Consider the following 12,333-nt stretch of genomic DNA (forward strand, 5'->3'; position numbering starts at 1 on the left):
GGTCACTGTCAGTTTTCTTCCCCTTAGAACTTCTTCTTTGTGTTTCCCTCAGGAGGGATAGAATTTGTGCTATAGGTAGATACACAGAGATCAGAGAATCATAGAATCAACCAGGTTGGAAGAGACCTCCAAGCTCATCCAGTCCAACCTAGCACCCAGCCCTACCCAATCAACTAGACCATGGCACTTAGTGCCTCATCCAGTCTTTTGACCTACATCCTTGTGTAAGTGAAGTTTAAGGTAGTCGTTGTTGTTGATTTTTCCACATGCAGCTGGGCAAGAGCATAAACTCAGGAGTTAGCAGTGTGTGCAAAGCAGCTGCTTCCCACCAGCAGGGATTTTACAGGGTTGTGCACCTTTTTGGATGGTTCCTTTGGGAGGAAGCTGATTTTTGCAATGAAATGAGGTGGCTGCATGGTCTCTTCTGGCATTCTGTTTGCACAAAGCCCAAAGCCTTTGTCCCTGCTACCTTCTTCTCTCCCTTTGTTGATTTTTTAATCCAGCTATATCCTGGTTTCAGCTGGGATAGACCTGATTTTTCTTCTGTGTTGCTGGAATAGTGCTGAGTTTTGGATTTGGTGTCAGAATTGAGCTAAGAAGAACAGTGATGATGTACTGACCTTTCTGGGTGTTCACAGGGTTACAGGACCGCTGGAGATCATCCAGTCCAACCCCCCTGCCAGAGCAGGACCAGAAAATCTAGTGCAGGTCACACAAGATATCCAGATACGTCTGGAAAGTCTCCAGAGAAGGAGACTCCACAGCCTCTGGGGAGCCTGTTCCAGGGCTCCGTGCCCCTTACAGTGTTTCATAGAATCAGCCAGGTTGGAAGAGACCTCCAAGCTCATCTAGCCCAACCTATCACCTAGCCCTATCCAATCAACTAGACCAGTCTTTTCTGGAACACCTCCAGGGACAGCAACTCCACCACCTCCCTGGGCAGTCTTAAGAGCTTCCCATGCCTTGCCAGTGTGCAGGTGCACAAGAAGCTGGGAGGGAAAGCTGACCCAAACTAGCCAGAGGATCCATACCATAGGATGTCATGCTCAGTAGATATAGATAAGGATGGGCTGGGAAGCTGGGGGCTCTTCCAGCATTGCAGTTTGGGGGGTTTCTCTCTCCTGGGATTACTGCCTGGGTATTGTTCAGTGAATGGTGAGCAACTGCATCCTGCATTACTCAGTCATATAGATTCTTACTATTTTCTTTTAATTTCAGTTACTAGATTGTTTTTTATCTTGACCTACAAGTCTCATTACCTTTCTCCTTCCACTTCACTCCTCCATCTCCTGGACTGGAGGAAGGAGAGTGAGTAGCTGTGTGGTGTTTGGCTGTTGGCTGGGATCAAACCATGGCAGGATATAACTGTGAGTCCCCAAAGGAATTATTTCTCATGGCCTGTAGAGCACAAATGGGGTTGGTGAGATGAGGTAGGGCTGGGAAAGGGTATTGTAGAGTAGATGGTTTTGGTTTGTCAGGGACTGGGAGCAGGAAAGGTAAAATGCTGCTAAAATGGTAATGGTTTTCTTTGATGCTGGAGTTAGGGGTCTGGAGAACCTGTGTTGAAGAGTGTGCAAGCCAGCTGCTGAGTGGTGGGAGGACTTTTATTCCACTGAAGGGTGGTTCAGCTGGTCTACCACAGAACAACCAGAGAAACAATCCAGCTGGGGAGGTTGTCCTCCAGCTGAAATTAGGAAGGTGAGTGGATGGGAGGCAACAGCTTTTAGTGGTGAGGATGATTAATCACAAGCAAAGAAATTAATCTCTGATACTTTCAAGATAAAACTGTTCTGAGATCTCAAAATGTTTGCACTCAGTGATTAATTTTATGCTGCATTGTTACTTGGTGACCATCCCATCACTGCTCTGAGCAATTAACCATTACCACCCAAGGTAGTGGAGCTGAGTAATTACTGGTTGTGGTTCTGTGGTGGGAAGTAAAGGTTTCTGTGCCTGGAATACAGCACAAAAAGGAGGAGGAGAAAGCCTGTGGTAGCTGGATTGCATCCCCTAACCCTCTCACTTTATGATGATGCAAGAGAATTCTGTGGGCTAGGTTGAGCTCCATGTCTGAAGAAGCACTTTGTTTGAAATGGTTTTATATTTTGTGTTTAAAATATATAAATATTAAAATTCTTGACTCAAAGCTTAACTCTAACAGCTGCTGGTAACCTGTCTTCAAATGCACACCACGGCCTTTGCAGCCACATCAGGGTGCAGAGCATTCTGAGAATCACAGAAGTGTCAGGCTTGGAAGTCACCTCAAGGATCATACAGTTTGATCAGCAGAGAGATGTTCCACTGCCTTCAGCATCTTTGTGGCTCTGTGCTGGACTCTCTCAAGCAGTTCCCTGAGTTCCTTCTTGACCTGAGGGGCTCAGAACTGGACACAACATTCCAGCTGTGGCCTCCCCTGGGCCGAGTAGAGGGGGAGGAGAAAAAGGGCAAAGCAAAGCTTTAAACTCCCCTGCCTGCTGGATCATCCTCTCCACGATGCTGGTACTAACAGACTGATTTTGAAGCTTTTTTTTTTGCCTAGGTAGCTTTGCTGGAAGAACTCAACCCCCCCACATGCTGATTATTTTAGGAAAACCAAGCATCATCTGAACAAGACCTAAAGGGAAAACTTCAGTTTCACAAGACTGTCCTCTGATGCCTCAAGAGGTACCTGTGCTTCACAGGGGCTTAGATTCCTGTTTAAGCAACAGTCCCTTTAGGGGTCTCCTGCACTTACCTATTAAGTCAAACTCACAAAACTAACAAAATCAATGAAATTTTATTGGCAAAAAAAAAAAAAATCAAGTTGAATGTGACCTATATAAATCAACAGGAGCAAACTTCAGTGTAGCTTATCAAAATACTTCAGTTTTCCAGCTGGATCTGGAATTATCTGTGCAGGAAAGAAAATTAAAATGTCAAGTCAAAAAAAAACCAACCCCAAACAACCCAAAGCCATGCAAACACAACAAGCTCTATAACCAAAGGACAAGCCCCAGGGAACACTGAAGCAATTCATCAGCTGATTTGGAAGGAGGTTGCTGTTCATCTGTAAAGGTACCCAGCAGCAGCACAAAGATGTAACTGATTGAGGGAAGAGAGAGTGCAGCCTACCAAAGGAAGAATTTTGTTAGCTGGGACTCCATACAGCTATGTTGCTTGCCCCAGGAGCAAGGCCTTGTAATAAATCAGCATCTGGCAGCAAGAGCCTTGAAGAATTTACTTACAGTTCTTCCCTTGGCCACCACACTCTCATGGCTTCCTCGGGTTTGATCTAATTAAATCAAACACATTTAGAAGGCATGGCTACATCTTCAGAGAAAGAGAATGCCTGTGACTTGCATTGGAGCTGTTCATCTCAGCACCCTAAGGCTGCTGTTTAGGGAATATACTAATGCCCTATTATTTATTTGGTCCATGGTTATGTAGAGCAGAACCTTTCAGTGAGGCCAGCTGGCCCTCTTTCAGCCGTAACACCTAGCCTCTCCCCTAAAGACAGTCCTCTCCTAGCTTGAAAGAGATGACTCCTAGCCTCCAGTCATCCTGGGAAGCCTTCACATCCAGCAAAGCAACATGGTTTAACATTCTGCTGGTATACTATCGACTACTACACTGCTTAGAGGCTGCTGAGACCTGTTTTTTGTTGAGACAGCTCTTAAAACAATGCTTTGTCATCACCAGATGGTTCAGAAGCAAGCCACATGCTCAAAGAAACAAGTGACCTCATCTGAACTAGGGCAGCTCAAACCTCCAGTCAAAGTGTCATTATTCTGCTGAGGCTCGCTCCTAGCCCAGAGAACACAAACAAATTGAGTGAGTGTTTATCTGAACCTGGTGGTCACATGCAGGCCAGCAGGAACAAAGGCTGAAGAGCTATGGCACAGCATAGCACTGCTCTCTGCTGGAGTGCTGATAGTGCCACGCTGGCTCTGTCAGATACCACAGCAACCTGCCAACTTGAGCCTTGTCTTTTTTGGGTAGGATCCACACTAAGACTTGACAGAGACAAAAATGTACATGGACAAACTCAGGATAGACCTGAAAGTTTCCAGCTTCCTCTCATCAAGTGTTAAAAAGGAAAACAAGTTCTTGATCATGAGAGTTTCGCTGCTCAAGAGGTTTTTTTTTCACATAGAAGGAGTTTTAAACAACTGGACTAGGGCTAGTGGAAGGGCAGCTAGCTCTGAATGAAATCAGCAGCAATCCAAAAGCTGTGACTAAGGACTTGAGTCCATTTGTATGATTTCATTGGAAGTTGCAACAAAGATTTTGTGATTTGGCTTTAGTGGAAATGCTAACAAGAGTGGTTTTGAGTAGTGCAAGCATTTAAACATCAACAGTGACTTACGGTTTCACTGCCAGGCTTCCAACCAGCAGGGCAAACTGGAGAAAAAAAGAAGGACAAGGTTGGTAAAAGTTTTGAAACAGACACACACAGACAGACTTTTGTGCATTCACTCTTCTCTTTCTGAATTTGCACAGCCATAACAACAGGGATCTCAACTGCTGGAGAAGAGGGGGCAAAACTGGCACTTCTGAATGGAATTAAGGCCAGTTGGCAGATGGTCACAGAGCTCAATTTTGGGGTAGTCTGTCTTAAAGGGATTCAGTGCACCCTCAGTAAGTCTGCAGATGACACTAAGCTGGACTGGAGTGTCCAGTGGGATCTGGACTGGCTGGATGGGCCAAGATCACTTCTATGAGGTTCAACAAGGCCAAGTGCTGGGTTCTTCAGCAGGGTCATGCCCAGGCAAGCACTACAGGCTTGAGAGAAGAAGGGCTGTAAAGCTGCCCAGCAGAAAAGGATCTGGGAGTGCTGGTTGACAGCCAGCTGAGTGTGACCCAGTATGCTCAGGTGGACAAGGCCAATGGCATCTTTGCATCAATCAGTAGTGTAGCCAGCAGGAGTAGCAAAGTGATTGTGCCCCTGTGCTTGCCACACTCCAAATACTGTGTTCATTTCTGGGCCCCTTGCTACAAGGAAGGACAGAGTTGCAGGAGTGTGTCCAGAGAAGGGCAACAAAGGGGTGAGGCTAGTGACAAGTGTTATGAGGAGCAGCTGAGGCAACTGGGGCTGTTCAGGCTACAAAAAAGGAGACCGAGGGGAAACCCTGTTGCTCTCTACTACTACTTTAAAGCAGATTGCAGTGAGGTGGGACTCAGTCTCTCCTCCCTAGTACCAAGTGATAGAAGGAAAAGATGGCCTCAGGTCACACCAGAGGAGGTTTAGATTGGGTATTAGGAAAAATGTCTTTACTGAAAGGAGAGGTCAGGCATTGGAACAGGCTGCCCAGGGAGGTGGTGGAGTCACCAGCCCTAGAAGAGGTGTTCAAAACCTTGCAGGCATGGCACTTAAGGGCTTGGCTTAGTGGCCATGGTGGTGTTAGGTTGATGGTTGGACTCAGCGTCTTAGACAGCTTTTCTGACCTAAACAATTCTATTATTCAGTGATTTACTGCATTCTCTCTTCCAAAAAGCTCAAATAGAGCTTCCAGTCTAAGTAAACCAGCAAAAAGAGCACCTTCTCCATGTTTGTCTGTGTACTGGAATGCTTGCACCAAGCGAAGGGTTTCATCCACGGATCTCCCAACGGGGAGGTCGTTCATCGTGATCTGCCGGAGGATCCTCTTATCATCAACAATGAAGAGGCCTCTGTGAAAAGATTGACTTTGTGTGTTAGGAAACAGGACTAATCACAGCCTTGTGTTTATGCATTCTTTTATGTCTGCTGGATGGCAGGATTTTGATCTCTGCAGGCACCATACAATACAGACCAACCTTAGAACTACACTAACCTACTACTCTCTGCCTAGGGCAGCAGATGACAAAGGCTAAGGCAAGTTAAACCCAAAAAAGGACATCTCTCTGTGGAACAAAAGCTTTGTCAGGCCCTGCCAGAATATGTGGCAGATGCTGTGATGTTACAAGGACCCAAAAAGCCATTAAGCAAGTTTATGAAAGAGTCCAACATAGGGCTACAAGGATACTGAAGAAACTGCAGCACTGCCTGATGAAGAGAGGCTGAGAGCCCTGGGGCTGCTTGGTCTGGAGAGGAGAACGCTGAGAGGGGATCTGAGCAATGTCTGTAAATACCTGAGGGCTGGGGGTCAGGAAGGAAGGGACAGGGACAGCCTCTGCTCACTTGTGCCCTGGAATAGAACAAGGGGCAAGGGATGGAAACTGCAGCACAGGAATTTTCACCTCAGCATGAGGAAGAACTTCTTGACTGTAAGGGTGACAGAGCCCTGGCACAGGCTGCCCAGAGAGGTTGTGGAGTCTCCTTCTCTGGAGACTTTGCAGACCCATCTGGCTGTGTTCCTGTGTGACCTGTGCTAGATTTCATAGTCCTGCTCTGGCAGGGTGGTTGGACTGGAAGATCTCCAGAGGTCATTTCCAATCCCTAACATCCTGTCATCCTGTATCTCTTGAGGCCAATAGTTACTACGCTTAGCCTTGACTCCACTGAGACTTGGGAGGTCGCTGAGTTAACTGCAGTTGTGGGGAGCTCTGTATGTTTGCTCTGCCCTAGGTATCTGCTGCTGTTTTCTGTTAAATAGATCAACCTGCCCCTCTGCTCTGACTCACTATTGCAAAGTTTTTGTGCCCTTCAATATTTAGTCTCAGTGTGAATCCCCAGGTAAATTCTGCCAACAGAGAAAAATGTTAAATGCTTCTTTAAAGGACTAAAGAATATCCCAGGAGAAAAAAAAACACACCAAAACCCCACAACACAACAAACCCTGTAACCAAGTGAAATACCTGAGTGCATGCCCTTGATCTTCCAGATATACTCCATAATCCTTTGAAATTTGGTGTGTCAAATCTGAAAGAAGTGGAATCTTCAGAGGTCCAAGTCCTCCTTGTTTTCGAGGAGTATTAATCCTTGGAAAGAGAAAGGAGATGCAGATGTAATTAAGAAAGATTTATACTTTTTATTGTTGGTTGAAGTATTGTTTGGATTAAGCTTTATTTCAAGCAATACAGATGAAACAAGCTTCAAAGCTAACAGCACTTTCATGCACTAAGTTTTAGCTGGGGATGCAGTTCTTCAGCTAAAATGGACCCATGAGTGATCTAAGTTCCATGGACCAGTACAGGTTGGGGGCTGAATGGCTGGAGAGCAGTGTAGGGGAAAGGGACCTGGAGGGTCCTGTTGGACAGGTTGTATATTAGGAGAATATCCACCTATCCTGTTGGATAGGCTGGATGTGAGGAGGAAGTTCTTCCCAGAGAGAGTGATTGGCATTGGAATGGGCTGCCTAAGGAGGTGGTGAGTTGCCATCCCTGAAGGTGTTCAAGAAAAGACTGGATGAGGCACTTAGTGCCATAGTCTGGTTGATTGGACAGGGCTAGGGTGCTAGGTTGGACTGGATGAGCTTGGAGGTCTCTTCCAACCTGGCTGATTCTATGACAGAAGGATGTCCATGAACCAGCAATGTGCCTCTGTGGTCACGAGCTTGGAGCAGAGGAGTCTGAGGGGTGACCTCATTAATGTTGATAAAGATGTGCAGGGCAGTGTCAGGAGGACAGAGCCAGGCTCTGCTCAGAGATATCCAATGACAGGACAAGGGGCACAGGGTGCAAGCTGGAGCAGAGGAGGTTCCATATGAACAGAAGGAAAAACTTTTTCACTCTGAGTGTGCCAGAGCCCTGGAATAGGCTGCCCAGAGAAGTTGTGGAGTCTCCTTCTCTGGAGACATTCCAAACCCACCTGGATGCAGTCCTGTGTGAGCTGCTCTAGGTGCTCCCGCTCTGGCAAGGGGGTTGGACTGGATGAGCTTTGGAGGTCCCTTCTAACCCTTATCATTCAGTGACAGACAAGGATAAGATACATACCATGCTAAGTGGGTGAACTTCGAGTCCACAGAACATGCAACTACTTCAGTATTTATTGCTTTGAATTCTTCAATTCTGTCACTGAAGGCGATGATCTCAGTCGGACACACAAATGTACTAGACAATTCAGGGCAAAACAGTGTCAGTATTCCATGCAGCATCCACTAAGTTCTCTTTTTACCCTTCAATAGTGAAATTAACATAAATGGCTTCAGCTTTTACTTAATTTCTATTGCTTCGTCAAGTATTTAACCAAAGTGCTGCCTGACAAATCTTCCAGTCTCAGACCCTGGCTTAGTTACAAATGGTTTAGTACAGAAGGAAAATAAACTCCGATTAAATTACAATCTGGGTTCAAGTGGTTTTAAAGTGACTTTCTTTTATGCTTTAATGAATATTAAGCAGCTGAGTTTGAGCACAACAAGCCAATTTTTTTTTCCAGGGGAACATACTCTAATATGTTACCATTTTAACTGTGACTGACCTGAACTTTTTGCACTAAAGAAGAAATGAAGTGGTTCAAGATGACAATTTCTAGGGCCAAGAGCCAATTTCTTTCTTCTGTAATAGAGAGGTGATTATGCACCTCTGTCATCTTTTCTTCATCTTGTGGAAAAGAAAGGAGACAGCCTGACAGAAAGCAGAACTGCTTTCATTCCACCAGTGAACTTACTGCACTCCAAGTAAAGGTGGGTCATGTTAAGTGTTCTCAGGGTGTTAGGGGATGAGCTAAAATCCTGACAGACACACACTAGAGAATATAGTTGGGATTGTAGCTTTGTGTTTCCAGCAGTGACTCACAGCACCATATATAATGTAAAGGCTGCCTGATTTGGGTACCACTGACTGCAAGCTGGTTTTTTTGTGTGTAGAGACACAGATTAGTGGGCACACTTACTAGGACACAGACTGTGTCACAATGATACCAGTGCACAATGGAAACACAAATGCAAATAACATTCTTTCTTCTTTTATGCCTTTCTGCTCCCCCAAACCCTTATCAAACAAACCAACCAACCATAAATGACTGAGCAGCACTCAGTGTCTACAGTGGTCTTACTTACAAGTCAAGAGGATAGAAGAAGAAGACAAGGTATTTTCCTTCATAGTCTGTTAATTTCAGCTCTTTAAACTCTCCATTAATGACTGCTGTTCCTTCCCAGTAAGGTGCTGGCTTGGAGACTGAAACATGAGGGACCTTCAGTTAGAAGTCAGAATATGAAGCATGTGTTCAAAGCAAGCTGGTGTGCATGGAAAACTCCTCCTTTTGCTTAGCAAACAACCTCCTGCACACAAAATCAAACTTCCTTACCCGTTTAAAAAGTTCACAGCTGGCAAAAGTTACAGGATGGTGAAGAAATGTAGATTTCAGTACACACAGAAAGTAAATAACCAGGCCAAGTTGTGCTTCTGCATGAGCCCTGTGAATCACTGATAGCCAAGGCCACACAACCCTTATCTGGGCCTGCTGAACAAACCCTATGTGTGTTGCCAGCTGATGCCACAACATCTGTTAGGCTGAAGCAGACTTCAGGAACCCTCATTATTTTCTTGTGAATAGCTGCTGTGAAACAGAATCCTAAGATGCTTCCTATTCTTCCTCTTTTTCCACTATTTGGAATTTAAGTCCACAAACATTAATGTGCTGCTAGAGGTTTATGGAGAGGAAAATGCCTCAAAATGCAGTGTATTTATTAAATTGTGGCTCCTGAGCAGATTGCAACACAAAGAGAATTGCTTTAAAAAAAATCCACTTCAAACACAGGAAATGTGTTTACTGTTCCTACCAAAAGGGATTACCCTTGAATTTGAAATAGTAAAAATGATTCTGCCAGGTACTGTTTTCATAGTAATGCAAATTCTGAGGCAAAGGGTAGGGTATGCTGGAGATCCAAGGTCATCTGGATATACTTCTGATGTCAAGGGCATTGAAAGAGAGCTCCAGGAAATAAGGGAAATGCTGCTGAGAAAAATACAGAGAATCTGGGTTGTCCTTTCATCCTCTCAAGTGGTCTGCAGAACTCTTTCAGGTCAGATTTCAAGCCCTGCACTTCTGATGTTGTTGTTTTTAATCGAGTCTCTACATAATATCAAGTAAAAGTAAAGGATTAATCTCAAAGCTAATTCCAGTTCTCAAAAAAAACGTTTGAAGTAAGCTGTCCTTTGCAAAGCAGTGACACCCCAAGCCTGGTGTCTTTGTAGCAACACATTCTCTTGAACTGAGCTTCAGATTAGGAGGAAGAAATTAGAATCAGAGAATCAGTCAGGCTTGGAAGGGGACCACAAAGATCATCTAGTTCCAACCCCTCTGCCATGGGCAGGGACACCCTACCCCAGATTGGGCTGGCCAGAGCCCCATCTGGCCTGGCCTTAAACACCTCCAGGGATGGGGCCTCAACCACTTCCCTGGGCAACCCATTCCAGGTTCTCACTACTCTCATGCTGAAATAAAGTATGGTGCATCTTGACCCCTTCCTAAATTTAGGTGATGCTTTTGAGTTTGAAAAAACACTTGTCAGAAATACTGTAATAACTTACGTTACAAAAGGAGGATAAATCAAATAGTATTAGTTATGAATACCTTGGCCAGTTTTCCATGTTTTACCTCCACACCATCTGTTTGCAAATTGAGGAGGCTCAGAGGTGACCTCATTGCTGTCTAGAACTACCTGAAGGGAGGCTGTAGCCAGGTGGGGTTGGGCTCTGCTGCCAGACAACCAGCAACAGAACAAGGGGACACAGTCTCAAGTTGTGCTGGGGGAAGTGTAGGCTGGATGTGAGGAGAAAGTTCTTGCCAGAGAGAGTGATTGGCATTGGAATGGGCTGCCCAGGGAGGTGGTGGAGCCAAGCCTGGCTGGGGCACTTAGTGCCATGGTCTGATTGACTGGCTAGGGCTGGGTGCTAGGTTGGACTGGCTGAGCTTGGAGCTCTCTTCCAACCTGGTTGATTCTATGATTCTATGAAACGTCTAAAAGTTTCCCTGGCTTGGTAAATGATTTCAAGCTGCAAATTCTCACAGCAAGGCCACATCCACCTGACTTCCATTTTCTGTCCTGCAGAATGGCACTTAAGAGAGCATTTCAGCACTTGCACAGGTGCCCCTGACCGCTGCACTGCGATTCAGTTCAAGGTGTTTGCATGCACATCTGCCACGAAGCGTTTAAGTCACAAGACAGCGTAGGCACGAAATGACAAAGCGAGCCCAGGTAAACGTCCAGTATCGCTGACCACCGTGCGAGCACAAAACGCTCCGGGGTACTGCTCAGCCGCTTCCCATTCGCGGCTTCTGGGCGCAGAGGCCTTGCTACTGGCTGCTAATTCACCACCACAGAGGTGCAGGGCTTGCAAGGGCAGCGGGCCGCACTCCCCGTCCGGAGGCCGCAGCGGGGGCCGGTTCGCACGCCCCTAGGGGCAGCCGGCCCTGGTGGGGAGCTGCGGGGCGTGCGGCGATGGCCACTGCCGCAGCAGCAGCAGCCGCCGCCAAGCCGCCAGGGTCACCCCGCACTGGCCGGGGCTATCCCCAGAGCAGACGGCGGGCAGCGCGGGAAGGATGCACCGATCCCCGCCGCAACAGCCTGAGGAACGCGAGGCGGCCGCGCCGCAGTCCCGCCGGGCGCGGGGGGCCAAGGCCTGACGTGGCGCCGGCCGCTGCTGTCCCGCCGCTGCTTTCCCGCCGCCGCCCCCGCGCCGCCACCCCCGCGCCGCCGCTGCCCCTCGCGCCGCCGCCCCCGCGCCACCGCCCCTCGCGCCGCTGCCCCTCGCGCCGCCGCCCCCGCGCCGCTGCCCCTCGCGCCGCCGCTTTCCCGCCGCCGCCCCTCGCGCTGTCCGCGGGGCGGCCCAAGCACTGCGGCCCTCAGCCTCGGCGCCTCAGCCGCAGCGCGCCCGAAGGACGCCCCAACGCTATCTGCCGCCCGCCGCCTCCACGCTTCCCGCTCTTCCGGCGGCCCCAGCGCCGCCCGACACCTACTCTTGGCCTGGCTGAGGTGCAGCGAGTGGTCGGAGACCGGCACCCGAGCCGCCTCCCCAGGGTAGACCTGCCCTCCCGCGTAGTAATGGCACTGCTCGTCCCCGCGCTGCCGCGCCGGGCGCGGCTCCTCCGCCTCCGCCGCCTCGCCTCCCAGCGCCGCCAGCAGCAGCACCGCGGAACACAGGGCCCTCGCCCCGCCGCCCGCCCGCAGCCACCACCGCACCGCCTCCATGGCCCTCCGAGCGACTGCACGTCCCCGCGGCGCGGCGGCGAAGGGGCGGTGGCGGGGAGGAGCTTGGCCGCTTCCATCGCTCACGTTCCCAGCGGCGCGGCCCGAGGCCGGGGGGCCGCCCGCTGCTTTGCGGCGGCTGCCTCAGGAGGAGCGGAGGCGGCCGCGCTGCCCAGCGCCCGGCATCGCCGGCCCCCTTAGGTGCGTAAATTATGTGCGTGTCTAGGGTAACAGAGCTCGTGTGCGTGTGTGGCCAGAGAGCACACGCGTAGTCCAGTGCGTGTGGTTGCGGGAGGAAACTCTC

General features: G+C 48.6%; 1 protein-coding gene across 2 annotated transcripts; it reads right to left on the reverse strand.

Moving 5' to 3' along the window:
* Positions 1–2,757: 2,757 nt before the first annotated feature.
* On the reverse strand, positions 2,758–12,133 carry PRDX4 (peroxiredoxin 4). Of its 2 annotated transcripts, none has more exons than XM_064152004.1 (7): positions 11,801–12,112; positions 8,898–9,015; positions 7,834–7,950; positions 6,757–6,879; positions 5,519–5,649; positions 4,346–4,380; positions 2,758–2,890 (listed from the first exon to the last, which is right to left on the reverse strand). In XM_064152004.1, exons 1-7 carry the CDS (start codon positions 12,030–12,032, stop codon positions 2,840–2,842), a joined length of 807 nt encoding a protein of 268 aa, XP_064008074.1. In that variant the 5' UTR covers positions 12,033–12,112; the 3' UTR covers positions 2,758–2,839. The 2 variants fall into 2 exon arrangements, with proteins under 2 accessions (XP_064008074.1, XP_064008075.1); XM_064152005.1 differs by lacking the exon at positions 2,758–2,890 and adding an exon at positions 2,907–3,271 and having other exon boundaries at positions 11,801–12,133.
* Positions 12,134–12,333: the final 200 nt, after the last annotated feature.

Source organism: Pogoniulus pusillus, chromosome 12 (genome assembly GCF_015220805.1).
Source record: "Pogoniulus pusillus isolate bPogPus1 chromosome 12, bPogPus1.pri, whole genome shotgun sequence".
Classification (NCBI taxonomy): domain Eukaryota; kingdom Metazoa; phylum Chordata; class Aves; order Piciformes; family Lybiidae; genus Pogoniulus; species Pogoniulus pusillus.

Bases quoted from the DNA above. Each gene is read 5' to 3' on its own strand.
- PRDX4 (XM_064152004.1), bottom strand. From the start codon at position 12,032: ATGGAGGCGGTGCGGTGGTGGCTGCGGGCGGGCGGCGGGGCGAGGGCC. The intron at 6,880-7,833 runs GTATGTATCTTA...TCTCTTTCCAAG, and splicing joins AAGTTCACCCACTTAGCATG to GATTAATACTCCTCGAAAAC. The intron at 2,891-4,345 runs GTAAGTCACTGT...TTTCCTGCACAG, and splicing joins GGAAGCCTGGCAGTGAAACC to ATAATTCCAGATCCAGCTGG.